At 36.6% G+C, this 25,147-nt stretch overlaps 5 protein-coding genes across 5 annotated transcripts; 2 read left to right on the top strand and 3 right to left on the bottom strand.

Annotated features, from left to right (window-relative positions):
• Positions 1-842: 842 nt before the first annotated feature.
• On the bottom strand, positions 843-1,907 carry LOC113240066. The gene is made up of 2 exons (XM_026477273.1): positions 1,789-1,907; positions 843-1,427 (listed from the first exon to the last, which is right to left on the bottom strand). The coding sequence occupies exons 1-2, from the start codon at positions 1,812-1,814 to the stop codon at positions 1,028-1,030; spliced, it is 426 nt and encodes a 141-aa protein (XP_026333058.1). The 5' UTR covers positions 1,815-1,907; the 3' UTR covers positions 843-1,027.
• A 452-nt stretch (positions 1,908-2,359) lies between these two features.
• Positions 2,360-3,586, bottom strand: LOC113239995. Its single transcript, XM_026477187.1, has 4 exons — positions 3,502-3,586; positions 3,222-3,424; positions 2,870-3,138; positions 2,360-2,420 (listed from the first exon to the last, which is right to left on the bottom strand). The coding sequence occupies exons 1-4, from the start codon at positions 3,584-3,586 to the stop codon at positions 2,360-2,362; spliced, it is 618 nt and encodes a 205-aa protein (XP_026332972.1).
• Positions 3,587-3,845: 259 nt separating this feature from the next.
• LOC113240049 (UPF0193 protein EVG1 homolog) lies at positions 3,846-9,045 on the top strand. The gene is made up of 5 exons (XM_026477256.1): positions 3,846-3,969; positions 4,183-4,378; positions 4,593-4,756; positions 4,857-5,141; positions 8,428-9,045. Exons 1-5 carry the CDS (start codon positions 3,846-3,848, stop codon positions 8,562-8,564), a joined length of 906 nt encoding a protein of 301 aa, XP_026333041.1. The 3' UTR covers positions 8,565-9,045.
• A 286-nt stretch (positions 9,046-9,331) lies between these two features.
• LOC113240048 (ATP-dependent DNA helicase Q1-like) lies at positions 9,332-11,546 on the bottom strand. The gene has a single exon (XM_026477255.1). It carries the CDS (start codon positions 11,338-11,340, stop codon positions 9,340-9,342), a length of 2,001 nt encoding a protein of 666 aa, XP_026333040.1. The 5' UTR covers positions 11,341-11,546; the 3' UTR covers positions 9,332-9,339.
• A 9,512-nt stretch (positions 11,547-21,058) lies between these two features.
• LOC113239996 (N-acylneuraminate cytidylyltransferase) lies at positions 21,059-25,145 on the top strand (the record flags this gene model as incomplete). Its single annotated transcript, XM_026477188.1, has 6 exons — positions 21,059-21,080; positions 22,092-22,277; positions 22,352-22,565; positions 22,640-22,807; positions 23,166-23,259; positions 24,972-25,145. Coding segments are annotated over 6 exons (858 nt in total), but the record flags the coding sequence as incomplete, so codon positions are not given.
• Between the last annotated feature and the right edge of the window lie 2 nt (positions 25,146-25,147).

A 25,147-nucleotide genomic window follows, 5' to 3' on the forward strand; every position in this document is an offset into this window, starting at 1 on the left:
AGGGCCCGAAACGTCGGTTTGTTTGAAAAAACAAATATACGCGATTTAAATCCGGAAAAATAGTTTCATTTCCTATATATAATTACAATTAAATTCTTTGTTAATATTGCGTTATGATGGTTACCTACCCTCTCGGTTTTATACATTAGCAATCTCACCAGACTAGTTCATCTCGAAGTAATTGTTGAACGCCTACCCTTTATATTATGGCAATAAAGCACTAAAAACTTTTGCTTTTTTAGTTTAGTCAGGCACTTTTTCGCAAAATTTTCAATGGGTTTTATTTTTTTAGTTAATGTAGATATGAACTACCTTTAATTCGTGAAGGTAGGAATTATTGGCAATACATACTTCTGGAAAATCTGCTCCCTTCATACTGCACAAAGAGACAACCAGCCAACCTGTTGTCAGAATGGCTGGTCAAAAATTTTTTTTAATTTCTCAGAATATATCACAGGTAGCAATTCTTGAATTTACTCTCAGTGCCAGGCACCACAGACGACCAGCCATCCTGATGGTCACAATGATTTTGTTACATTTAACAAAAGAAACAATTAGCATGGAAACAACCAATCTGCCTAGCTTAGTTGTCGTGGAATTTGATCAGTTATATTTAGAAAATAGCTGAGTTGCTTTTTTGGCTTACAGTCTGTTTCTGGAAGGTTTGTAAATTATTCCAGCATCCCTTTTAGGTCATGTCACAACTCAAACATCCGTAATCGATCAGCATCAGTGAATGTGGATATTTTAATTTATGCAAATTGGCAACAACCTCGATCACAACACAAGAAAGGAACAACTACTTAATAATTCAACATTTTATTACTTCTCAAATTAATAGCAGACTAAAAATTGATTATAGGACTTGTTTTTTTATTTTTTAAACAAATAACAACAATTATAGGTATCTTACCACAACATGTCTTTTTATGGTGTGAAATACTTTAATACATTTAACATGTATATTTTGTGGTATTGAAACTATAAGTGGTATTAATCGTTTAGACTAAAAATCTTACATTACTACTTATTCTACATGAACATTAGCTTTGCGCTCCTCATCTTCTATCTCTTTGAGCCTTTGTTCTATTTCAAATACTTCTTTTCCATTTTCTTTGTTAAATTTGTATGATTGTAATAGTTGTTCTTTTTCTAGCCCCTTTATCCTTTCATACAAGGTTTTGTTGAATTCTTGGTCAACGTCGCTTTCTTCTCTAAGTACACAAAAATAGAATAGGAATACTGTCACACTGCCAACCACAACATATGGTTGATACCAAGGCATTGGATTTGTGGGTGGATTTTTGGCTACAGGTCTGACTACTCTCTGTGCTGCTGCACTTGTTGAGAATTTGATGGGTTCATTTTCATTCAGTTCAACTTTATTACAGTAATATCTTAAACAGTAATTCAACTGAGGGAATTTTCTGTAAACAAAAAGAACAGTTATTTTGGTAATTTTTCTGATTTAATTTACACGTAAATTAGTATTCAAACCAATAGAATATTAACTAGTCAGTTAAACATGGAACACTGTACAATGTTTCTTTTCTAAGAGTGAAATGCTTTTTCAGCTTAACCTGACTTAAGCATGGGGTACATACATGACAAAGAATACATTAAACTGAGGAATTTATTCACTATAATTCAAAATACTGGTGTAAATCGAGTAAAAAAACAGTACGAAACACCGCGTCGGTCACTGGTCGTGGTATTATTGCATAACAGCTTCAAAACTGAAGTAATTGGAGTATACTATATTTAACGCTTTAAGTAGAATGATATTACCGTATTTGAAGTAGATTTCGACTCATTTTTAGAAAAAAAATATTCAGAAAAATGAATAAAACAACATTGCCTGCAGCAAGCTGACATTGACAGTTAGCAGCAGTGTTGCCAGTTGTCAGGGCCCTTTAGTGGAAAATTACACTTTGTTAAAAAGTTACATTATTTTAGGCTGCAAAAGTTGTCCGTTGCAAAAATTGTAACTGTACGATATAATACGGCGAAATCCTAAAAATAAAAAAGTATAATTAAGTTCAACAAAAATCAACATGTAACCAGTAACTAATTGATTTCGAGTTTATTGCCTAGTTTAGGTGCGTTCATGCTGTTTAGGATTTACAATAACAAATATAATTTTTGATTTAAAAAATTGTCTTATAAACAAAACTTATATAATTATTACGAGAGAAGGTCAAAAATTACGAAAAATGTAAGAAATGGACCATTTGGCAGCACTGCTGGTAATTTATCGAGATTTGGCAACGACAGCAAATAAAGAAAAATCTACGCGAATGAAAAAAATAATATTTTACTGACTGAAAATCTCATCAAAAAATCGTATTACTACTCATACCTAGTTTTGCTTTCGTAGATTTGAAGTCATTTCCAAAGAATAGCGTAGAGCATTTCTTATTCTGGAACACAAAAAAATTCTGAAACGATTTTTTTGTCGTATTTCTCTTGGCTTTCCAATTTTCATTCTGTGATATTAATAATTTCCCCGTTATAAGAACGAGTTAGTCAATCTTAGACTATTTTTTTTCCATCCTCTAAGTAGTCAATACATTTTGTAAGTGGCTAAAAAGAAAATGACCAATCTTCTTCCTCCTTTCTAACCCCAAAAATGACTGATCATTAAAATGCCACAGCACTTCGTTAATTTTTTTCCTCATTTTTTATTAAAAACACAAAAAGTACCTACTAAAAAAATATCAACAATTATCAATCTCCTTCCCTCCTTCCTGGTTCCAAAAATGACTTTTATCATTAAATTTTATCCCACCGCCATTGACTTACAATTATATGCCCACCGCACTTTTTTTTAGCGCACGGTATTCAACCAAAACCATAAATTAAACCTTGCCTCACAAACTCATGACCAACTTCAGGTTCAGCTAACAGGCGCTCCCGCTCAGCAATCGCCTTTTCCCGCTTTTCCTTTGCTGCCATTAAACCCTGTTCATTTAATACCTCCTGTCCGTTATTTTCAGAAACCTTTTTCACTGGTCGAGATACTGGCTCAGTTGCTGTAGGTTTCATGAGAAGAGACCAAACATCGCATTGATTTGATACTTTTTGAACTGCTGTACAATAGAAGCTGCGTTGTTCTTGAATTTGAATCCTGGCTTGATCCTAATTATACATCATGATATTATGTTGTATTTTACGTATTTTATATCAATAAATGTTTATAATTTCTTAAAAAATTTACTTACGTATTTTCCTTCTAATTCATTTAATTCCTTTTTGGAAGCTACCAATTGCCCAGCGAGAGCGTCTCTGCGAATCTTTTGTATTGTAACTTGGGCTCGGAGTTCATCGGTCTTCTTTAAGAGTTCGCATTGTTCTTCTTGCAGCTTTGTAGCTTGTGAAATAGCCTCACGTATCGATCGCTCCACTGCTGCTTTCTTCGCTTCGACTGTCCGCAAAAGTATTTATACAAACTTTGACTTTTATTAAGGATGATTATTTATTGACTTATAATTAGGTGCCTACATTCACGTTTCGCTTTTAGCTCAGCCTCCTTATTTTGTTCTTGCAGTTTGATTTTCTTAATAGTGGAACCGAGAGAGTTATCCATTTTTCTAATTTCTTCTAATAAATTTTATAAAAACGATAATTTTCCCGCCAAAATATTTAATCTGTTCCTTTTCACGAACTTATCAAAGTATATGAACACAGTTGTAGCTAAAGCATAGACTTGATACAAGAACGGAACGTTTTTGTTTAGTCAATTTTGTTGTCCGGGAAATTCAAAGTAGGTAACAAATTAACAATCGAAGGTTTGAGAGAACTCATTTTTATATTTCTTCTCTAATATATATTTACATATATTTAAAATGCAGGAACCCGATGTTAACGGATTCGTAAATATTCAATGGCCAAGCAAAAATGTGCCTCATGGCGGTATTTTTCACCCGAAAAGAGCAGAATTGTCGGAAAAACAGCAAAATTTTCTCAAAGGTAAAAGTCAATAAAGCATTAGAAGTTCCTACATTTGTAATTTAGCTTAATGTATTTTAAATATTTACGTATCAAAAAAAAACTAGGTCGGTTTGGTTTAGGAAACGATTTCCTAAATTATAATTAGTATAATATATGGTACATACTTCATAACCTAAGATCAGTCACTGGTTTATTCCTGATTTATTCTTAATGTGAAATAATAATTTCCAGTATTATTGGAAGAATCACGGCTTACACTTGCGCAACGTAAAAAATCTGGATTTAAATTGCGAGAGGAAACGCAGCCAGCGCGCACGCCCAGTGAGGCGCAGATATTTCACTACAACGTACCTAAAGTGCGCCCGCGCACCTCCAAGCGTCGATCACTTTCTGCTATTAGGGCTTCAGGAATATATGAGACTGATGAGTAAGAAAAATATTATTCTTAAGTTTAGTAGGTAGGTAATAAACTTGTATATGCAGTAATTAATAAATCAATTGGACATAGACAAGTCAATCCAAAGTATGAGTATTTGCCAATATGACCGTCCGTCATCAGGTCAAGAGGCGGATTGGCAATTGCAGTATATAGTTACCTAGGTACTGGGCAGATGTCATTTAGCTTATAATTCTGTTTTTAGATACAGACCCTTGAAACGTGGAGAGGATCGAGAGAAACTTAAAGACAAGCTAGCCAATGCAATGGCATACAATGGCAGTGAAGACTTGAATGTGCCAGTGCCTCCTGTGCGACTTTTGAAGCCTGAACCAAAACTTCCTACCAAAAAGGACTTATGGCATGACCGTATGCTACTCTTATTATTGTGTTTAGCTTTATGGTATCAATTTGACCAGCAAATACAAAGGTTTCCTAGATTAAAATATACTACAACTTTTATTTTTAGTTATATCTCAAATCCGCGAACGAGCGGAATGGATAGCAGAAATGGAAGATCTTGGTCACGCGGCACCTCATCGCGAAATCATAAGGGAACAAATTGCGGAACGGGTAAGAGCTCTTGACGCTCTGGGGGTTGACAGCGAATGTGGTTCAGTGAAATCTGGATTTAGCACACTTAGAAGTAGAGAGGAGGTTGACGATACTGTTAGGTCAAAAGATAGTGCAAAGTCCGGCAAAAGCACCAAGTCTAAAGCAAGCGTCGGGATGAGTAATGGCAGTACTAAATCGGGTAAGTTGTTATTTAAAAATGTATGCTGTTAGTCTTTAATTTGGTGAGACCACAGACCGTAGCTTAATAATTTGACACCGCTTCTGAAGCAGAGGCCGTGGGTTCGATTCCGGACTCGCCTGAGTTTTTCGCAATTTATGTGCGAAAGGAGAATGGGCAAAATGGACCTGGGAGCGGCCACTTCAAAAACTACTTTCAATCAATAGATATCATTAATACGATCAAAAAATATTATGGGCACCAATACGTAAGTCATCAAGTTTTCGAAATATCTTGAATAATGTTTATTTTTTAATGTAGATACTTAATATTTGAACTTCTGTCTGGAATTTTGTTTGTGTGGTGTGTATGTTAAAAATGATTACCCAAATGGTGTCTTAAGTTTAAAAGGGTTCTGTGAGCTGTGGAATTATGACACAATTTTGGAATCTGGTCCAGTATTTCTTGTTATAATATTTTTTAGGGAATATAAAAGATATGAAATAAAATAAAATATATTGTTTCAAAACTCATTTACTTCGTCTATTATCACTTCATCTAAATATGATGCTGGAAGATTAAGAGCTCCTTGGTGCCGTGCCCACCCTAAATACCATACAATCGACATGACGTGAGCACAGCAACCCAAGGTCCGTCTACCAGTAAGGCACGTACAATAGTGTTGTATTATGCGCGCTCTTCCAACGCCTTCCCTATTTACTACTATATATACATAATATACTCGTGCTCTGGTGTGTCTTGATTGAATACGTCCTCTCAAAAGATAGCAATCTCCAGTTACATGCATTTGCGGAATATCTATAGATTCATCTTCCATAACTTCTATAAAGTACACTCCATCTCGTAAGTGCTCGCTACAATACGACCGAGCAAGCTTTATTTGATAACTACCTAAAGCAAACAGTATTAAATCTCTTTCTTCTAATTGTGGAAAATCATTTATAGTTAAATAGTCAGCTGATATAGAAACAAAGCTCACACGGTGCCTATTTAAATTGTTATTAATGACGTAGTCGGCCAGTAAGTTGTCTACATTAATTTTCAAATGAATTTCATTTAATATATCATTTGCGTAAGGTCCATCGGTAAAAGGTTCCCGAAAAGCATTAAGAATGGCTGCGGCATTTTTAAAATCTTGGAACATGTGTGGTACGGCCCTATTAAAATACTTCTGCCGTAACAATTTAAAATCTCTTTTAAAACGCCCGTTAATGGCTTCAATTACCCATCGACAAATTGTAACAAGCCGCGACTTGTTTGCTTGACTAGTTGAGAGCTGCGTTTCATTGTTTTGCTTTGACGCTGGCATATGAGCTGTGTAACCACAAGATTCAATAACTGGTAATGAATCCCTAAAACCCCTTTCCAAGATAAATACATCCCCTGCTTTAAAAAACCAATGAAATACCGAGTCTTCTGACATTAATTGTGTCATAATAGTTGAGTCAGATGTTGTTGCCGCAAAAGGTCCAACTACGTCAATTATGTATCCGTCACTACACGTAATAATAAATGGTTTTAGCAAGTTTTGAAACTTATGTAAGCTGTATGTAAGACGTTGGAATGAAAAATTAGAACTCTTTTGTATATAAATGTACGTGCCATCAAATATAAAGATTAATCTTCTATCTTCTTCAGATTCTGGATTCCCAAAAATAGCATTAGGTATTAAAAGGTTTCTCCTCTCTACTTCTCCTCTCGTAATATGGTCAATTCAGAGGTGACGCGTTACAAAATCGTTGCTTAAACATTCTCTTGATTGTTTTAATAAGCGCTCAAAGGTGCGTCGAGATATATTAAAAAGATCGGACAGTTTTGTATTTGACTCTCCCGTTCTTAGCTTACTAAGGTAGATGCCCAGAGCAACTATAGGTCGTTTACACCTTTGAGTCAATAAAGGTGTCTCTTCTATAATTTGTTGAAACTGCGCCGGTGTAACTCCAGTCCAGAAAAATAATTCATCAGCATCAATATTTTCGATATTTTCGAAATTAAAATGTGCAGACTTTTGTAAAGATCTCTTAACCATTTCAAATACATCCGTGACTTGTTCTATGGTAAATGAATTTAATAAAATAGGCGAACCAATTAATATCTCCCAATGGTTTGATCGTATATGTTCTGGGCATATTCTAGCCTCGTCAGGTATGTATATATTGTGATCACAAAAAACTTTAGTTTTAATGCGATGTGGAATCCTCAAGTGCGTTTCTGATTCACATCCCGGAAACAAACAACGTGAAGCAGTGTTTGGCAGACGGTAATAATTAGGTATAGAAACAGGGAACTGATCTGTCGAGATTTCATCACGAGCCGATTCTTGTGGTTGGTTTCTTGATTGAGCACGTTCAGCTCTTTGCCAGCAAGGGCGACAGATGTAGTTTCTTCTATTTTCAAATATAGGATTAGGATCCACGCGGTCACCAATATAATCCATTAAAAATGGATTAGCATCAAGAACTTCTTGTGAGAGAGAATAACGTCTTCTGTTTCGAACTGAAACGTGACATGTAATGCAAGTTTCCATTTCAGTCACGCACACACCACTTTACTAAACAAGAATGTCCAAGATCAAGCCTAGTTGTTATCCAAGAATCAACACCGATACAAATCGCAAAGCAAAATCAGTAGTCCGGTAAACAGTAATCAAGGTCTTATGAGGATCAGCAAAGAATCGACAGCACAGAACAGTTATTAGTGAAGCAAGTCAACAAACAACTAAACTAAGTTAATTAAACACGCATGCACCTGGATGCACGTGCACATAAGAGGGTAGGAGGGAGGGGGGGGGGCTAGTTTAGGTCCCGGCGGCATGACTCCACAAAGCATTGTTTTATTTTATAGAAATATCCAGTAGACAAAGGAATATTTGTCAAAAATGTAACACGTGTTCATTTATTACTTGGACAATTGTATTGGTCATAACTTTTTTTACACACAAAATACGACTCTGACTCCATACTAAGTATTGTTTGTCGTAACATAAAGAATTATAAAAACTATGTTTTTGAAGTGGCCGCTTCCAGGTCCAAGGCCCTTGTATTTTGCCCATTCTCCTTTAATTTGAAATTTACCATGAGATTTTCGGTGAAGGAAAACATCGTAAGGAAAACCTGCACGTTGAACAAGGTTCACGACAGGAAAACGTGTAAGTCCCCAAGCCCTACCCGCATTGGGTCAGCCTGGCAGACTATGGCGTAAGTCCTCGCCCGAGAAGAGACCGTAGAAAGATTTTTGAGGCATTGTTTTCAAATATGTTCTGTTAAAATATGAATAAATTTCTTAGATCACTCTCGTCGTTCGACCGATTCGCAAAGAAAAGCAAAAAGTTCTATAAGGAGCCGCATAAAGAAAGAAGATGAGAATGTTGCTGCTTATGATCATCTGTCGCCGTTACAACATTCGCCAAGACGCAGAGTGTAAGGGCTCATTCAGAGTGCAGGTGCGGGCGCGGTGGTCTTGGCGTCTTCCCTTTCACAGTGCGGAAGCGGCTACATCCACACGTCGAAATCGCAAAAAGGCGCTACACGCTAGACCAAGCACTGTAAAAGGTACGTGCTCACAGAGCCAATAGATCTACCCGCACGGGTAGATAGATAGAGATCTAACTGCCTCGACCTAGGCGTCGGCGTGCGCGGCCTCTGTGAACGCAACGGTGTCTTCGTATATTTGATTTAGGTACACGCACCCGCGCCCGCCGCCACTCTGAATAAGGCCTAAGTTATGACAAATAAGAATAGTTAATGTCATTGGTACTGCAAACATTAATGGGCTTTACACACATACTAGCGCGCGTGTACGACGTTGGAAGGAAAAGGGAAAGAGCGCGCGATATCGCTCATCAGTCGCGCGCGCAATCGCGCACTTTAACACGCCAGTTTCACGCGGTCTATCCTGCGGTATTCCTCTTTACACGGACGCTCTTTCCGTTTTGTAACAAAAATAAACACGAGCAATCGCGCGCGAAAGAACGTTAGCTTAAAAAATTACAAACAGGTAATAGCGCACGATTGCGCGTGCAGGCTTTCCCGCGCGCAATCCTGTACGCTCTTGATTACGCGCGATAGAGTGACTGTGTAAAGGGGGCTATTCTTTACATGATTAATTGTGATAGTTCAATAATTTTATTAAAGATATTAATCTAGTCTGTGGCCTAAATTAAATAAAAAGTTCGAATAATACAAAATGGATCTTTATTTTAATCGTCATCATCAATTACTATCGTTTTTATTCTTTTGTATTTAGGATCATTTGATGCAAGTGATTTTCTTTTCTTAGATTCACTTTTGTTCCCAGTTTCACTATTATTGTCTAAAGTTGTTGTTGTAGATACTTTTGGAGTAACAGATTTAGTTTCCTTTGATCCCCTGTTATTTTCAGTTTTGCCATTGCATTCCGTAGTTGGTGTGTAACTTTTTGGTGCTGGAGATTCCAGCTCAAAGGGAGTATACTTCCTAACTGGCATCTTCAAAGTAAAGTTAGGGTCTTTAACTAAATCCATATGAACACCATGCTTTATATAACTTATTGTTGAATATGCTGTAAAATGAAAATCTTCCTCTAGATATCCTTCCAGTATTAGATAGGTAATAACATCTTCACCTAATGATCTAGAAAAATTTGGTTCTTTGCCTTTATGCCTCAAATTGACAGGGCCTTTCAAAAACCAAGCATCCAAGAGTTTTTGTGCAGTCAGCTTTGTGTCTTGGTTTAAGGCATTTTCAATTATGAGCGCCAAGGTTTTACAATGATCTTTAAGTTCTACTTCTCTTGTGACGCTTGCCTGTGAAGCACAAACGTCACACATCTTGTTGCAATCTGCATCACCCCAGTTTTCATCAAAGTGTTCAGCTATAAGTTGCCTTCTGCACAAAGATCCATTAAGACAATATCTAACCATACCATACATATGTTCTGTGCCTCCGACAGAAGAAAATACCATGGTACTGACTTTAAAAACATCCTGCATTCTGTACAAAGTCACACATTCAGCTCTCTGTCCATCACGGCCAGCTCTTCCACTCTCTTGGTAGTAATTTTCCATAGATTTACTAATTGTGTGATGTATAACAAATCTTACATCTGGCTTATCAATGCCCATTCCGAATGCAACAGTAGCTACTATAGCTTGGTAGTATTTCTCATACCATTTTGTATGGACTTTACTTCTGGTGTCTGCTTCCATGTTAGCATGATAGCAGCCTACTTTCAATCCTCTTTTGCGAAGGCCTTCTGCAATGTCTTCTGAATCTCTTATGCTATGCGTGTAAATTATACCACTTTCACCTTTATATCTATATTTCAGTAATTTTTCCAAAATTAATAAGCATTCTTCTTGTGATGAAGGTTTCTCTAAAATTTTGTAGAACAAATTGGGTCTGTTAAAGGGTGACTTAATAACCAGGCTACCAGGAATATTAAGGATTTTTTGTACATCTCCCAGAACAGTCGAAGTAGCTGTTGCAGTCAACCCCAATATGGGTGTGTTAGGGAACATCTTAGGCAATATACCAAGGAATTTATAGTCAGGCCTGAAGTCATGTCCCCATTGTGAGCAGCAGTGTACTTCGTCTATAGCTATTCTCTGCAATCTACCATCAGTATAACATTTCTCCAGATTAGACATGAACCTTTTGCTTTTGGCAAACCTCTCAGGAGTCACATATAGCAATTTCACTAGGGAATTTTTATTTTTCAGAATGTCTAACACTTCTTTGTTCACTTCTTTGGCAATTTTGCTAGTTATTAACATTGCTGGAATGTTTTTGTTCGATAAAGATCTTACTTGATCCTCCATGAGTGATATTAAGGGTGATACAACAATTGTGAGACCAGGTTTTACTAGCGCCGGCAGCTGGTAGCACAGGCTTTTACCGGCGCCTGTGGGCATAACTACAATGGCATGCTGACCTGATAATGTAGAATTTATAGCAATCAACTGATTTTGCCTAAATGTATCTATCTTGAAAACATTCTTCAGAGTTCTTTGTACATCGTCAGACCACTCGTAATTATTCTGTGACCAGTCAACGACAGCTAAAGCTTCAGATTTCATTTTGTTAATAGTATCTTTTAGAAAAGTTTTCTTCTGTTGTAAATCCCGCTGCCGTCTCTTGAGCTGCGCTAGCTCAACATCCACGTTCTGTAACTCATTGTCGATATCTTTTAACTCGATTTCTATTTCTTTTAAAGTACTCATGGTGTAAGTAAACACCGAAATTCAAAGAGTAAATCAGAGTATTTGTTGGACTTAGATAAACTTTACACAACGAACACAAGCAACATATTTCTAATTTATGAACCTGAACACGAAAAAAGAAACCTGAACACAACACAAGCAGCTGACGAACAGCTACAACCACAAATTAGAAAGATATAGTAGGAACAGATAGGTAACAGGCCCTTTAACGGAACCATTCTCAAATCACTTCACGTAAAGGTAGTTCCGTGCCCCGTGACAGCACGCTGGTGGCGCTAGTGCACCGAATAGTGTCGCGCCTCAAAGCTTTGTGGATCGGTTACTATTAGTGATGTCCTGCATCGCACTTTTACGGTAAAAATTACGGTTTCATTGATCCTAGCTAGTTTTTCATATTGCTAATGTTTTGTGGTTTAAAATAAAATACTATATTTTCAGTTATATCTGTTTATTAATAACGAAAGCTACTACCGTTTCGTAAAGGTGTTAACGCATGGGAGAAGAAACGGCGAAAGAAACTCCCAACAACACATCTTTTAAATCTAACAATTAATGAATGATAACAAAACACAATTATTAAACAAAAGGTCGCTCCGCGGATTAGGGCGCGTTCCCACTATGTCGTCACGATTTATTATCGTTGGACAACTGTCGTGTCTAGTCAGTTCCCATATCACGACTATATGTCGTGGACGATTTTTTATCGTTGAACAACTGTCGTGACTAGCTGTTCCCGCTAGATCGTGACGACAATAGGAGCTGCGACAATCTGTCGTCACGTTTTTATCGTGACGTTTTTTTATCGTCAGATGACTGTCGTTTTAGATGTTCCCACTGTAACGACAGTTTGTCGTTGTAACGATAAAAAATCGTGAACGACAGTTAATCGTGTCGTGCTATATGTCAACAACTTCATTTAAATATACAAGCCACGACATTGTAAACTGCACGACGCCTTAGAGCACATAAGTCAAAAAGCAACATCATTCGTTTATAGTAATACATTTACCGACTTAACACAAAGTCTAATTAATTTTTACTTTAATTTGACTTAAATTCTAGTGGCGTCTTTTTCAGATTTATCATTCTCTTCGCATCTTTCAACATTAGAAACAATAAGAAAATATATAATTATATATCAAAGATTTGTAGTGAAGTAAACATAACGATCAGTTTTTTTTTAAGTTATCGAACTCACAGTAGTAATTATAAAAATCGTTTATGCAAAATTCGATACACCAACAAAATTATTACATGTTAAATGCTGAAAAGTACATAGATAAAGTGTCACTAAATCCTTGAAAACACCGTGAAATCGCATTATCATGTCACATTGTCGTGTTAAGGCATCGAGCATGTTAAACTAAGTAACATAACTTTTATTTTTGTCAGTCGATATGTTGAATATTGTGTGTGTGAAATGAAATGAAATGAAATATTTATTCACAAGCAAACACGGTAAGAAAAGATATTATTATACAAGGTGGCAATGATACAAATACTTGTCTTAAAGTATGTTGAAGGCTAAGGTACGTTGTTTGGTTCTCCTAAAACATTCATTCTCTACCATTTTGAGTGTGCTATGATTATCATTAAAAATCGTTATAGGTTCTGGTGGTGACAGGCTGCTGTATTTGAGTTCGAATAAAAACATGTTTTTAAATTTTGCCTCTTTTGCAGAACTTCCAACAGTATAGTATTCAGCTTCAGTGCTAGAACAAGCCACATTGTTGTTGTTTGTGACTGTACCAATTTACAATGCAAAAGCCGAACCTACTCAGAAACCCTGAATATGACTTTCGATTAGTCTTATCCCCAGCCCAATCTGCGTCAAATGAGATTTCAACTTTACTACTACCTCTACTAAAATTGAGTCCGTAGCTAGTTGGAATTGAGCAACTCATATAGCATATTTTTATGGTGTTCATTTGAACTAAATATGAAGAAGTCATCATCATAAAGTGCTATGATGGCCTTGTCTTTGTAATAAATACATTTTTCAGTCTTTAATTGAGTATAGCCATTGGTAATTAAAATTTTATGCACTTTTTATTCCAGGTTCTACTGGCTTGTTTGAGTCCATATAACTCTTCTTGAGCAGACAAACTTTGCCCCTCAATTTCAAATTCAGTAGGTTGCTTCATGCAAGTGCATTCATTACTATCTCCATTGAGGAATGCCGTATTAATGCATTCGTTGATTATGATAATCTTTGGGCATGCAGGTAATGGTTTAGCTACCGAGGTGTCTTTTGCTGTGCACAAATTAGAAAGATATTTGCTGTGTAAAATAACTCACATAGGCATGCCTATGAATGCGGTTCCTGTGCGTAAGCGACGATGTTAATCTTGAGCTGTGACGCCTTAGGAGGTCTATCCATACTCGTTCCAGATCACACTACCGGCATAGGTTTGCTGTCTCCGGTGTGGATGAACAGCCGTCGACGAAGCACTTGTGAACACGAGACATATCTCTGAAAACACAAAAAGAAACAAAACAAACAAAGTACAAACCAATAAGTTGAAATTGCAGAAGTCCCACGCCAACAAGCTGTTCGCTGATTGTTTATGCAACAAAAAAAGTTTTATTAGAAATAGTCAGTAATCTATAAAATATGTATATACAGGGTGTAACAGCAAGGTGTAGTCATATTTGAAGGTCGGATTCAGTTAATGGTATGAAACTATTTAGCAAAGTTGTTTTAGTACAAACTACGTTATTTATGGAAATTTCGCCATGAACAGTTTCGATCAGCTGATGTCATTTAACGAAAATAAATAGTCACATCACATCTCTATTGAGTATCATAATACAACCAAATTACGTAACTTGAAAAAATTGTGAAATTCAGGCATGTTATTGTAAATGATAAAGTACTTAATGCCATATTCTTATTACTATGTTATAATTTACTAAATTTATTATTATTTTATTCATGTAATATGCGAGTGAACATTTAATGAAAAATAAATATTATCGATTACTTTGCCAAAATACACTAGTTCATAATAAAACTATTATTTAAAACTTAGTACATAATAACGTAATATGGTTTCGTTAACTTCATATCTTCAAACATACAAAATACACAAATTTCCATTTAATATCCATTAATAAAACTAATGTCCTCTAAAAAACACATATTTAAAGTTATCTCTGTTTCTTTTTACCATATCATATGTAATAATACGCATTCATCTATTGTATTTTAATGAATGAAATTTGTCTCTTTCTATCCGTCGGTACTGTTCTAACGCATGGCGGCTAGCGAATCAGTCGGTATGTTTCTTCTAACGCATGACGCAATATGACGCAATTATCCGACTAATACTTCGCACCCTTACAATGAAAGCGACCCAAAACAAAAAATTAAAAAATGAGTTTATACCGTAAAACCATCTTAAAAAAATATTTTGTTACATTAGTCACACTGTGGTGAGGATGAAATTGTGCAATTATAAAGCTCGAGTAGCACTGATTCATAAAGGTCCCTTTCATTTTGTTCTTTCAGTTTAAAAATTCTACTCCCGCGTCGAAATATTAACGCCGCATTTATTGTTGAATCTGCATTTGCAAAGACAACACGCTGCCACTGACGGATTAGCATTTGAGCCATTTTCGTTCCGAAAATCATATTCAAAAATCACTAGTAGCAGTAGAGCTCCTTGTGAGTTCGTCCAGGGTAGTACTGCCACATTACCGTGTTACAGTTTTGAAGGGTAAGGGTGCTGGTGAAATTACAGGCACATGGGACTTGTCAACTATGTCTCAGAGAGATGGACGCCGTAGCAGTAGCCTTCGAGCGGCAGTGCTACTGTTATGGACAGGCGTGACGCTTTCCACCGGGTACACGACTTGTTCGACCCGTCGCTTAATATTTAAAAAAAAAATTTTTTTTAGTAACTTACTTTTTAAAGGGACTTACTTTTTTGTTTCGTGGACTTTCTTCTTTTTTAATTGTGAAACAGGGACCACAAAACAATATCAAGGGTTATGACATCTTGCTTAGCTGATGAACATTAAAAAGACTTAATTCTTAATACGTTAAATGATAACAAAAAATCGTTAAAAAAAAGACCTATTGGCGACTAGTTTTTGTAAATTATGTTTTTAAATTGTTGAACATTAAAATGATCAGAAACAATTTTCAGTTGTAAAGTTCCATTTTTCCTCATTATTTTCAAAGACTAATAAGGCCATCACCTTTAGTACTTCAAGAGTAGGTAATAAATAAAATAATATGAAAATATGAAAAAACTTGAAATCTTATTTTCTTTTTTATTCCCAAAAAGTTGAAATTTTGTATTGGGACACTTTCATCGTAAAGGTGCAACCTGAAGGTCGGTAAACGTCAAGAAATTAGTTTTGATCGTTGACCACGAATTAATTATTGTAATTTTAATTTAATTTAATTTTTTTTTTATGATTGATTTAGTGTCTGTTTAAGTATATCTAAATGTTTTAAAATGAATGTTGAGCACAGTAATAATTGGGCACAGATATGCCTGTTGTATTAATTTTTAAGTGTTTTTATTTTCCTCACTTTCTGTATCTGATGTCTGTACATTGTGCCATAAATAAAAAATAAAAAATAAAAATAAAATAAATTTTCATCACTTGCTTGGAAATGAAAACATCGTGAGAAAACTTGGATTTCGGAGATAATTGCCGAAATCTTCAAAGATGCGAGAATGTCAAGTTTCCAACCAGTACTTACTATGCAAGTGCAGTGGACTAAACCTTGTGCAAAAAATAGTACTTTACTAACTTACATACGTCTATTGCTGAGCGCACGTTTCTAACAACAGGCTTACGCTTAATTTGACTTATCTACACACGACAACTTTCTGGGTATGGGTTTATTACATGGTGAAATTGAAATAATTAATATCCGTTGAACCTATTAAGGTTCTTACTTCCTAATAATATCTACTCATCTAAAGAAATATTTTAGAATAGTTTAAATTAGCAATAGTGTAAAACCATAAAAAATCTTACCTAAATAAACAAAGTATCAAGATTAGTCGCCTTGCGTACGCGATACGTAATCGTAGCGAAGTCGCAAGCCTTTGGCGGCAACTTTGGCGGCAAAAATATCACCTTTGATTTTCGCCGCCAGCATTTGATTTTATACATCGTGATGTGGAGTAGTGGTTAATGTTAGACTCGTTTCGGAGGTCGTGGATTCGATTCTCATAGTTGACTGGCTCTATGGGGTAGTTGTTAGAGTGTTAGGTTTTCTTTGCGGATGTCGTAGATTTGATTCCCATAGTCGACTGCCTCCATAGTCTAGTGGTTAGAGCGTTGGGCTTTCCTTTCGGAAGTCGTGGATTTGATTCCCATAGTCGACTGCCTCTATGGTGTAGTGGTTAGAGTGTTAGGCTTTCGTTTCGGCGGTTGTGGATTTGATTCCCATAGTCGACTGCCTCCATGGTGTAGTGGTTAGTGTTAGGCTTTGTTTTCGGAGGTCGTGGATTTGATTCCTATAGTCGACTGCCTCCATGGTGTAGTGGTTAGAGTGTTAGGCTTTCGTTTCGGAGGTCGTGGATTTGATTCCTATAGTCGACTGCCTCCATGGTGTAGTGATGGTTAGTGTGTTAGGCTTTCGTTTCGGACGTCGTGAGTTTCCGATGGGTGACTGCCTCCTTAGTGCAGTATATCCGTAATCACTCAGTCAGTTCTTGCGTTATGTGGAAGTGGTACGGGTGATGGTCAGAGCTTGTTAACAAACAATGGCGTATGCAGTGCAACGTTGAAGGTCGTAGACGTAGGATATAGGTATTCGTTTAATGTGTATGTAATGATGTAATTTGTATCAGGAGAAGGGTCTTATTTCAAAAGGATGGTAATAATTTTAATTTCATCCTGTAGGTACATTATGAAAACGTTACCCTATATTCCAAAATTTGCGTTTCAGTCGGCGTCCTTTGATGTGCCGCCGCTGAGGCAGAGGTGCTATTTTTTAATTTTTTGTAACAGTCTGTAATTGCCGTTTGCGTTGTGAGGACTAAATAGGTGTCATCGTTTTGTTTGTGTCTTGTTTTTGTGTTTATTTAAACTATGTCACGCTTAAGCAATAGTGATTACTAAGAGATGATGTTGTGCGTAGGCGCAGCCGATGGGAGCTTGCGCCAGTCTCGCCAAATTTATTGGGCAAAGTTTATTGATGGCGTCCCAGAAAATCGACGTCGACCATTTCCTGCTGTGGAATGCTTCAGGAAGATGGTTATGAGACTTCATAATAGTGGATCGTTCCGTGGTTCCAGTTCTGAAGGCCGGCCGAGTTCACGAGACCCAGAATTCGAGGCAGATGTTTTGGAACATTTTCTCGGCAATCCAAAGACAAGTACTCGTCGTGCTGCGGCAGCCTTTGGTGGTGTGAACCATATGAGTGTGTGGCGTGTGCTACGGGATGATGGCCAGCACCCATACCATTTTCAAAGAACGCAGGAGCTGTTACAAGCGGACTATGATCTACGTTTGGCATTTTGCCGCTGGTACCGCGACCAGGTTGGGAGGTCTCCCGACTTCGCTTCGTCGGTACTGTGGACAGACGAGGCGTCATTTACGCGTGCGGGCATTATCAATATGCATAATGAACATTTTTGGACTCATTTGAATCCCCGCGTATCAAGGGAATCAAATTTTCAACACCAGTGGCGGATTAACGTGTGGGCTGGTATAATAGGTTGTGCCGTCATCGGTCCAGTGTTTTTGCCGGCAAGTCTGAATAGGGCCAATTATTTAAGATTCCTAACAGAAGACTTGGATGACGTTCTGATGGCCCTGCCAGTGACACAATACGTGAGACTCGTGATGGAACACGGGATGACTTTCTAGCACGATGGAGCACCCGCACATTTTGCTCGAAATGTACGTTCCCATCTGAACGACCGTCTCCCGCAGTGGATTGGGCGGGGAGGTCCTGTACCCTGGCCAGCGTGGTCCCCAGACTTGACACCGCTCGATTTTTTTTGTGGGGTCATATAAAAATATTGTTTATGCGGAGTCCTGTGAAAGCGCAGAAGAACTGAGGCAGCGGATCGAAATGGCGTTTAGTCAAATCACTCGGCAGATGCTTCAAAGAGTAGAGCAGTCTCTGTACCGACGCACGGAAATATGCATATTGCATGGAGGTCGGCATTTTGAACCTTACCTGTAAATGTGTGAAATGTGCCAGCAGTGCTTGTAGTGATTGTACTTATTATTCAAAATTATCGTAAACAAGTCAATATTTCGTACATTGTACAACAGTGAATTACAATTCGTAGGAAATTCATTAAAACGTGTATGAATTGCACAGTAGGTAAGTACCAATTAAAAAAGTATCCACTATTGTAAAATTGTCGTAAATAAATGTATTAATACAAAATTATGTAGAATGTGTATACGATGAAGGCGTGCGTAACTACGGGCTTAATAAGTAAATAAATATCCTTTAAATTGTATGTAAATAAGTACGTACCTAGGTATGGCATAAAATAATATTGTTAGAAATAATTCGATTTTTCTAGGTATTTAAAGATTTTGTTACTTAATATTAACGTGTTATCAACATATTCAAATCATGTTTTTACAGTGGCATTTCAATTGTAGTCAGCTGTTCTTTCGCCCCGCTTGCGGCCGCCCAGGTTTCATTAATGAATTTGTGAAGTCGTAGTAACGTAACTAGCAATAGAGTTGTGACGCAGTGGTTGTTTCGGACAATCACTATTTATACAAACATAATTAAAGTTATATCAACATTAAAAGTCACTTATTTTTATTTGATATTTTGCACAGAGGGTCTAGATCAAGTATAGGTTTGGCTCCTTTAATATGACTACACCTTGCGGTTACACCCTGTATATATATAATAAATAAAATCTTTGCCTCGCAAAGCGAAAAGGAAAACTCAGAATTCTAGAAAAGAAAATTAACGGTGTAATTTATTTCTTTTATGTCGAATCGGACAATCATCCTTCCTGCATCGTGATTATGGTCTCAAAATTAGATTTTTTTAATGTAAGATTTATTAAAGTTTTAACTTTAAAAAATCTTATTATAACAATAAATTTAACACGTCAATTTATTATGCATTTAAAATAATTTACATAATTTCATTCCAAGAGTTACCGATTCTTTATTAAATTGTTAGACATATTTCATTTCTAATGTTTTTTGTGCCAAACGCCATGGGCCTCGTACGTCCAGTTAAATAAGACCATGGAGGTCTTATCCACTCATCTTACCCAGTACGTAAAGGTTCTGAATAAAATGGATGATGAGGATGATCTTCTATGGTCGGCTCAAATACTAGAGTGTTTCTGTAGCGTGGCTACAACTACAACTACTCTATCAAACAGAATAACCAAACGCTAATATGCGGTTAATTGTATCCGTTTTGGCCAAGTTAAAATTTCACAGGCAACATTTTAATGTAACTGAAAAGGAAATAAAATGTTGCTATTTGGTTGAATAGTTGGCAAATTTTGTCTTCAGTTTGATTTACATGGATACAGTAATAAGCGCCAGAATACTGGCATGCCAGCGCTGATATTGGCCAACAATGTGTTCACAAAAATTAAGCAAATCGTTATTTTCGTTCACTAAGTAGTCTGTGGTTCTTTTGTTCTAGCGGTTTCCATTATGGAATAACTAGTGTTTCCATACGTTTCCACACGTGATACAGCGTGAAATTTAATTTCGTTGCAAAAATGTCAACAATTTCAGCAAATTGTTTCAACGTTGCGTCTTTTATGGTTAGTAGATGAGCTGCTTTTTGTAAACCCATTATCAAAGTGTTGTCGCGCTTGTCATACATATGGCACTATTTGTTAGAGGTGGGTGATAAATAACGTCACGATGAAAAAATCACGATGATCCGCCGTCAAATAATATCACCGTGACTCGTTCTGAAGGAACGACACTCCAAAGTCACTTAGGTGTTCCTCCGTTCCAATAGCTATCCCCGTCACTCACATCACGATATACGTATTTGATACAATGCGCGATCTCCGTTCCGTGGTGACTGAGCGCGCCACTCGTTGTAGTTCTCTTCATATCGAGCCATTTCGGCGATGGGAGTGAATGAAATAGGATGACTTTCTTTGCTCACTCACAAGAGTCGTAGGTGCTTATTACTACTAGAAAGGGCGGATGAAAAAAATCTGCAGCAGTTATTATAAACCTATTTATGAACAAAGTAAAATATTTGTGTATATTTACGTACGTACATACGTAGCGACAGTCACGGCGATAGAAATGTAACGCTATTTCCCATGTCTACTACTTCTCTGGGCAAACTTTTTCACAATGAGCTACTACAGTTGCTCTCGTGATAATTAGTCAAAAGTTACTATAGAAATGTAACCAGTAAATGTAAAAATGGCGCCAGCGATTGAAACATTTATTTATCTGTCCAATGACTCTGCCACAAACACATTACAGGATGTGGCATTTGAAAAAGCGAAGATCGACGGAATGTAACATTGTACAGACACGTGTTATTTTTCTGTCTATAAATCACATAAAAGCCCAAATATCTCATGTAATTAGACATATTTAAGTAGTTTATTCATAAATGTTGCCAAATTTTACTTTGGTTTCTTCAGATTGCCTGTTTGTTTGTATATTTTGATGATTGTTGTTAACGATTATTTTGAGATAGTGTTGTTCTTGGAAGCGTACATATTATCGATGCTCTGTTATTAAAATAATTCACTACGATGTTTTTATTATTATTATTTTTACTATTTCAAGTTTTTCCTACAAATCAAAAAAGAAAAAGAATGACTGGAAATCATCCGCCGTATAATAGTGCCGAATATAAACATTGAATCAAAGACCATCTTCATTTAGTCGCTTCATTATGAAGAGTCAAATTTTAACATAACTTTGAATGTAACTAGATTACATGATAATGCAATTCCATCATTAGGTTTATTGGTAAATAATTTTATATTTAATTTAGATTCACCAAAACTCATTTACTAGGCATTCTCAGTTCCTAAAAACAAAATTATCCACTCGTTTCCGATTTTTTTCATACGTTTTAACCATACTTTGGTTACAGTAAACTAAAGAAACATTTGCGTGTCGATAATGACTTATCGATAGATTATGGTACAACACTAAAGAAAGCTGCCATTTGTAGCGTTCAATTTTTGTTTAGATAATATGTATGTTCATTCTGTAGTTAGGGCAGTTCTTTTCCTTTATTTTTTTCCATCCTCTAAGGAACAGAGTGATTTTTTGCCGATGACAAACAGTGTCGTTTAGTGTCAGCTCGCTATCATGCCAGTACCACTGGCACCGGTCACTGTATCGATGCACAGCAGTCCATCATAGCGTGTTCGAAATGAATGGGGCATTTTACGAAGTACTTGTAGACGTGTATAGCATGCATTTATATTTTTTATGTCATTCGAAATCATAGTCTTGTTGAAAGTGAACTCAGATATACTACGCTGCGCCATTTTCATGTTTGTTCGTGGCACAAACTAATAGGAGATACTACGTATCGTGAGTTGAATGGGCGCGTTGTAAGAAAGAGACGCATGAGAAAATTACGTCGACGACTGCGGCGGCACTATGGTAATAATATGAGATGGTCATTATCTTAACACATTCGATTTGAGTAGTAAACATGCGTGGTCTGTTTCTTAAGTTACTGATAACGTAAGTTTGTACTGTTTATTCTTTTACAATCATTGGTTTTATTAAAACTTACTAAGCTTATAACAGTTTCAGTATCTCAAGGCTTGCATCAGGTAATGGTGAAACAGCAATCTTGATTTTAGCAAGAGGAGGATCGAAAGGAGTTAGATTAAAAAATCTTCAAACAGTTGGGAGAGTGACTTTACTCACTCGAGCTATACATTTGGCAAAATTGACAGGAATAGAAGACGTCACAGTCTCTACAGACCATCCTGCTATAGCTTTAGAAGCAATAAAAAGTATGTATCAACAAACAAGTTACTTAAATTACAATCACCATTAAGTTTTGACTACCTATCTTTATCTTTTTAAGGTGGAGCAGCAGTTTTTCGCAGAAGTAAAGTTACAGCATCTGATCGGGCTCCATCGATTTGGGGAGCTGCCGAATTTCTATATTCAAGAACCGAAATCCACATTCTAGCCTTGATTCAGGCTACATCACCATTTACCCGCGCCAACTACTTACGGGCTGCATTGGAGAAAATTCGGCGTCCTAGAGCGTTTGACTGTGTATTTTCAGTTACCAGGTATAATATAGTAATAAATAAAAAGTTGAATCTTGATTTCTTTAGTTCAACTTTGACTGTGACGGTCATTTCAGGAGTCACAAACTACGCTGGAAAGAAATAAATGGCACTCTTTCTGCAATAAATTTTGACGTCTCTTCTAGACCTCGCAGGCAGGATTGGAGTGGAGAATTATTAGAAACTGGCGCATTTTATATAGCGAGACGACAATTAATTGAAACAGGACACTTTCAAAACGACAAGTTGGTAAATTCGCAATTCCGCAAGATTAAGAGAACCTCCCTTTATTACCTTGTAAAGTCGGTTAACCTTTATGTAGCACCAACGAAACGCAAACGTCACATGGCGCACTTATTTCGTTCTATGTCTGCTTTTGTGCAAAAAATTAATAAGAGAATATGTCTAACGTCTATTAAACGATGAGCTGTATAGTTTGTCTCGCTCGTTCAAATCAAATTAGAAAAAAAAATGTTAAATAGGCGCTACAATACGTGTCAAAAAGTTTTCGCGACAGAGTGGGAGAGTGGAAAGTTCTCTTGTTTATTTTACGGAATTAATTACGAAAAACGTAATAATTTTGCAAAATTGCGAATATTTTAGCTGTACAGTATTTGAAATACCAACAGAGGATAGTTTGGAAGTGGATTCCTATTACGACCTTCGAGTTGCGGGCGTTCTACTTAATTCTAACTTGGTTACACCAACTTTATAACTTCAACATCCGAAAGGTAAAGTACCTTTTTTTGCACTATGACTGATGTGAACGCGCCTTCTAGTCATTACCTTAATGATTTTTTTGATAAATTGTACTAATTTATTTGGAAAACCAGTAAATGTATGCTATTAAGTAACTTCGTGTTTGTATGATAAAACATTTCCGCTCTCAAATTAGCATGCAAAATCGACGGAAAAGTGTATACGAAAATATACGTTAAGTTTATATATATATAGCTGTTAAAGTTATTTTATTTTGTACTGCAAATATTATTTTCTATCCATTATTGTATTCCACATTCCAAGAGTTACTTAACAATAATAATAGCGTTTTGTGAGTGACCTGTATGTGTTAGTCCCATGTTCCCACACAAGCCTGCCGAAGGACTGGGCTGTCCTGGTTAGATACATACAAATCTAATTTCACAGGCTTTTATTATATTACCATGATAATAATAATAATAATAATAATAATATCATTGGCATATGCTTTATAAATGTGGCTTGGAAGTTATTACCGCTACTACCCATGTCACTAGTTGTAGCTGCCATGATGAAGTATGGAACATATTTGCCATTGTCAAGTCAAGATGAATCATCTTTATTTCATGGGTAAGCAAATTACATTTGAAATTGTCACGTTGATTAAATTCTACTGTTCAGTCGTAAGGCAGATTCCATTGAGAAGAATGAGCAAGAAACTCTAGGGGTTGCTGTTTGTAAATATACATTTGAATACATTTATCATTTGCAATATTTATTTCAAACATCTTTGATTGAGAATACCTGCAACAGTTAAATGGGTCACTACCACAATTTTGTCATCCGAGTATGCAGAATCTGTAATTAACCTATAGAATACAGTTTTTGTTTCACTATAGTTTTAAACCTCGCAAATGACAAATTTTGAACATCACTGGGAATTTTATTATGGAAGCGTATACATTGCCCCTGAAATCAATTGGTGAAGAACAGCTAGTTTATTTTTATTCCTCTTATTAATGTTATGTCTGTCACTCTTTTTTATAAAAAAAATTGCTATTTATGAAAATGTAATTTATATTTGACATAAATTACATTTTCATAAATGTACTGTGATGCTAATGTAAGATTATTAATCTCTTTAAACTTATCTCTCAAAATTATGTAATGAAAGCATTGACTTACAAATAAAGAAAGGATTTGTCAATCGGCGTAACGTATTTCTCCATTTTTGCTTAGGGTGTGCCAGACGTACAGTGGATATGAATAGTACGCCATTGCGAGGAGACTCCTTTCATGCACCCCGATAGCATAATAAAAATAATTAACCTTTTTAAAAACCTGTGTTCTGACTGTAGACTAAAGATGTGTGTCAGGATTTTTCCAAGTAGAAGGCTGGGGTCTCTGCCGCTTCATATAGGGAAAGATCGTGAAATGTATGTATGTAACGGCCCCCATGGCCGAACGGTTACCATGCCGGACTGTCACGCAGAGGACTCAGGTTCGTATCCCGGGCCGGGCGAAATATTTTGGGTGTAATTTGTGGTTTTCTATTTGTGTGTCCATGGCACCCGTGACTCAGGGTTTAGGGTAGTGCGGGGCTATGTTGAGTGTGTGCGTAAAACCTGTGTCGACTTGACTCCTGCTTTAAGAATATATGGTTTAACAAAGCATTGTGGCTTGGAAAACCACGTGTTAACTCTTGTGCAGAGAAAAAATAGAGTGCAGATTCTGCCACAAGGCGGACGAAACTCCTCTGCATCTCCTCAATCAATGCTGCCCCTTGGTGGTCGTACGAAGGTTCATACTGAAAAGGTACAGGCTACACTGTCGAAACCAGGAAGATTCTTCGGTGTAGTGATGAGTGACATGGGTCTTGAATGAAG

The sequence above is a fragment of the Hyposmocoma kahamanoa genome, unplaced genomic scaffold, assembly GCF_003589595.1.
Source record: "Hyposmocoma kahamanoa isolate Upper Pololo Valley unplaced genomic scaffold, ASM358959v1 119, whole genome shotgun sequence".
Lineage (NCBI taxonomy): Eukaryota > Metazoa > Arthropoda > Insecta > Lepidoptera > Cosmopterigidae > Hyposmocoma > Hyposmocoma kahamanoa.